The 3,891-nt window shown below is 59.0% G+C and overlaps 1 protein-coding gene across 1 annotated transcript; it reads right to left on the bottom strand.

Moving 5' to 3' along the window:
• Positions 1 to 295: 295 nt before the first annotated feature.
• LOC109763413 (transcription factor TDR-like) lies at positions 296 to 2,823 on the bottom strand. Its single transcript, XM_020322259.3, has 6 exons — positions 2,602 to 2,823; positions 2,412 to 2,513; positions 2,119 to 2,287; positions 1,413 to 1,937; positions 851 to 1,312; positions 296 to 756 (listed from the first exon to the last, which is right to left on the bottom strand). Exons 1-6 carry the CDS (start codon positions 2,763 to 2,765, stop codon positions 508 to 510), a joined length of 1,671 nt encoding a protein of 556 aa, XP_020177848.1. The 5' UTR covers positions 2,766 to 2,823; the 3' UTR covers positions 296 to 507.
• Between the last annotated feature and the right edge of the window lie 1,068 nt (positions 2,824 to 3,891).

The following is a 3,891-nucleotide window of genomic DNA, read 5'->3' on the forward strand; positions in this document are numbered from 1 at the left end:
CGCGTAGCCTCGCCGTCGCTCCCTCCTCGGAACCACTCCCCACCGCTGGTCCTCCGCCGCCCCGGCCATCCCTCTAGGCCCGCCACGCTGAGCTTTTTCTCCGGTGAATCCCCACGCCACCACCCCACCACCGCCGGCCATCACCGCCCCCATCCTGAACCCTAAGATAGATACTGGGGTAACCTCTCCGGCGAGCCCCCTCCGCTGCGGCTGGTTCTTCCTTCCCTCCGGCGAGACTGACCCAAAGTCGAATCAGTTGACTGAAGTATAGCTAAATTGAAACACTTTTCGGTAGTGATGGTTGTCTTTGGTTTCGTTAATGAAATCGGAGAGGGAACCCTCTTTTGCTAAAAAGAAAAGAAAACTAATCCATCCATGGACCTACAGTAGCAAGTAATAAAGGGAAAACAAATTACGAGCAGGAAGGGAACTAATTACGTACTACGTACTGTGTCAACTAAGCCATTCATGCATGGATCTATAGTAGCTGATAATAAAGGGGATGAATCAATCCATGGCGAGGTACTGCAGATGCTGGTGATGATATCCTCCCAGCACCTGGTGGTGCAGTTGGTAGTGGTCCGCGGCCGCCGCCGGCACCGCCTGCCCGTCCATGCCATCGAGCTTCGCGTTTGTCAGCGGCGGCGGAGGGACCGGGGACGACCACGCGCCGCCCCCGCCGTACATCTCCCTCGTCACCTCCAGCAGCGAGTCCCTCACCCTGTCCGCCGGCACCGCCGCCTCGTTGTCCTTCATCTGCAAACCAACCAAAGCCCACCGTGAATCCCTATCGGCAGGCTACAACAATGGCGATCGGCCGGCGGGGATCGCCGGCGAGAGGGGAACGTACGACGGCGCGGAAGACGTTGAGGACGAGCTTGTTGTAGGAGGTGACGTTGACGCTGGTGATCTGGAGGCCGAGGGCGGCGATCTCGTCCATGATGCGGACGAAGCGCCCGGACTTGTGGGAGCACAGCACCTGCAGGAAGAACTCCTTCCCCTCCACCTGCCGGACCTCCACCTGCGGCTCCATGTCATGGTCCTCCGCCTCCATCTCCTCCTCCTCGCCCGCCTCCTCCTTCCAGGGCCGCTTGCCGCCGGCGGATGGGAACGGCTGCTGCTGCGGCGAGTCCTCGTCGTTGTCGAGGCCCGGCGGCGGGTGGTCGTCGAGGAGCACGTCCGGGGCCTTGCTGTCGCCGCCGGTGCCCCCCGGCGGGTTCGGGTCCTCCAGCTCGTCCTGCAGCTCCTTCACCTGCTTCTGCAGCCCCACGATGTAGTCGATCGCGTCCCCGAGGATCGACGCACGGTCCATCTGCCGATACGATCCACGCGCTCTCTTTGAGCTTTGAAATTTACAAGAATCATGCATGGCGGGTGGCGGCGCGCGGCCGTGGAAGGATGATAGTGGTTACCTTGGTAATGTTGGGGACGAGGGACCGGAGCTTGTAGAGGCGGTCGTTGAGCTTCTTGCGCCGCTTCCGCTCCGCCTCGAGGTTCTTGCACTGCTGCCGCTTCCCGCAGCCGTCTTTGCCAGAGCCCCTCTGCGTCTCGCCGTCGACGTCGTCGTCGGGGTCCCCCAGCTGCATATCGCTCCCCTCCGACCCCGAATCCGCCCTCCCCACGCCCGAGCCGTGCTGCCCGTGCAGCTGCTGATGCTCCTGCGCCACTGTCGACGGCGGCTCGCTGCTCTCTGCCGCGTACTGCCACCCCACGCCCGCCGCGCCGTCCTCCTGCACTCCCTCCAGGAACGGCTCGCCGGAGCCGCTTCCCCCGGCACCGTCGAACAGGTTGAGCGACGACGCCGCGTAGAGCCGCCCGGGGTCTGCTGCCGCCGCCGCGTCCCACGCGAACCCCTGCGGCTCCGTCTCCTGCCACCCCTGCCCACCGCCACCACACTGCGCCATGACCAGCTCCGCCATCTGCTGCTCCTCCGCCATCTGCATTAATGGCACCGAGGCAGGTCAGCCGTATATATACACGGACCATGGAAACGCGAAGGCTGTTGCGTACGGTGCACCGCCGTTGCCGCCGCGTCGGCTCACGCGAACGGCGTGCTCCCTAACTACTTCCAAAACTAACCGATATTTCCCATCACCGGCCACGCACGCACGCACGTACATATCTCGACGCGAAGAGCTCGACGATGCCCCCGGCGACTGGGACGAGGAGCCGCGTCTTCTCGCCACCGCTGGAGGCAGCCTCGTAGCCCGTGAGGAGATCCGGGCCCGGCGCCCCGCCGCTGCTCTGCCAGATTGGCTGGTTCGACAGTAGCGCCTGAGCGTGCATCCTGACCAAGACCAACCAACAAAATCAGCAGTCAAACAGAGCGCCGACCAAAACTTAATGGCGATCGACATGGCCGGCAGGCAATTGCATCCAGGAGAAGAAGAAGAAGAAGCCAGTTTAATTACCCGATGGAGGAGTCAAGAGGGATGGAGCAAGGGACGTCGGCGAGCGTGGCGACCTGCGCCTCGAACTCGGCGCTGCAGCAAAACCCCGCCATCTCCAAGAACCTGCCGCCATGAATCATCATCATCAAGCTCTGGGAACACAAATGGTATGGACAATAAATCGAACACACACACGCAGACACGTCCATACCTCTGGTCAGGAGAGAGCTGCCAGTACATGCAGTAGTCCCAGCCGTGGGAGCCGCCGACGAGCGGCCTCAGCGCAGCCTCCACGGTGCCGCCCCCTCCCCCTCCATGGCCATGAACAGCCGCACCGCCGATGAGGCTCTGCTGGTGATAATCTCCTCCTCCCATGGCTCAGCTCAGCCCAGCAAAGCACCAGTGGTCAGCTTCCTAGGATTGAGCAAGTGAAGTGAGTGACACATCGATCAATTCAATCCATGCATACGCAAGGCTTTCTCTGCTGCTAGCCAGCTGCTGTCAGGAATCAGGATAGGATTTGTTGATGTCACCGGTGTCACAGGGCTGCAAGAAACTTCAGCCTACATACGATTGCAGCCAGCAAAGGTTGTACTAGTACTATCATGCATGCATCATGATCATAAGCAAGCAGAGGATCAAAACCAAGTGTGAACTAGTAACAGAATTGCATAAGAAACCTAGACTGCTTGGTGTCATTGTCATGGTTGTTCTTGGATGGGCTCAGGAGAAAGCTACCTTTCAGTAGAGGCTGCCCGGCGATCGGCCGGCAGATGGACCGATCCGGAAAAATGGCGTGTATCAGCTGAAAGCAATCGCTAACCGAAGAACCATCTCAACTGAATGCTGCTAGCTGCAGGGGTGTTGCATCACCAGCAACAGCAAAGCATAGGGCCATACACCTCTATGCCATTTTGGGGACGCAATTCAGAAATGCAAGTGCCTAATTGCTGGTGAAAGCCTGATGATTAGCATGAAAGCGCTCTCTCTTTTATCCATCGCCTCCGGTATCATCGCCGTGCTCGATCGGAGGCTGCTACGGGTAGGTGGGGTGCAACAAAGGTGTGAGGGGTTTCAAAATCCACACCCCCGGTTAACTTAATTCATTTAACTTAACTCCACTACTAATGCTGGCCACAGATTCGACTCGAACTTGCACAATGCAAATGATGTGGCTCAATTGATTAATGCCTAGTTAAGTACGATGCAATTCTGATGCCCAGTTCTTCTCTGAAAGGTGTGGTGTCATGGGGATGCAGTGTGCACACTGCCACTTTCTCATGAATCATGATCCAGCCAGGAAATGACGCTAGTGCCATGCCGTCTAAAAAGGAGGCACCTAAGAGGAGCAGGGGCACGCATGCCATTTCGCCCCGCCCAGGGAGGAGAGGCAGGACGGGGTGACATGGGTGGTTGTTTGCATCGGCAAGGCCGGCTGCTTCGCTGGTGAAGATATCTGCTGACGAAATGTGTTGCTGTACTGTTCACGTATCACTCAGTT

The sequence above is a fragment of the Aegilops tauschii genome, chromosome 6, assembly GCF_002575655.3.
Source record: "Aegilops tauschii subsp. strangulata cultivar AL8/78 chromosome 6, Aet v6.0, whole genome shotgun sequence".
Classification (NCBI taxonomy): Eukaryota; Viridiplantae; Streptophyta; class Magnoliopsida; order Poales; family Poaceae; genus Aegilops; species Aegilops tauschii.

What these genes read in the sequence shown, in the direction of transcription:
- LOC109763413 (XM_020322259.3), bottom strand. Translation starts at nt 2,765, where the DNA reads ATGGGAGGAGGAGATTATCACCAGCAGAGCCTCATCGGCGGTGCGGCT. An exon ending in CAGCTCTCTCCTGACCAGAG is followed by an intron (nt 2,514 to 2,601) that starts GTATGGACGTGT and finishes TCATGGCGGCAG; the next exon opens with GTTCTTGGAGATGGCGGGGT. An exon ending in CCTCTTGACTCCTCCATCGG is followed by an intron (nt 2,288 to 2,411) that starts GTAATTAAACTG and finishes GGTCTTGGTCAG; the next exon opens with GATGCACGCTCAGGCGCTAC.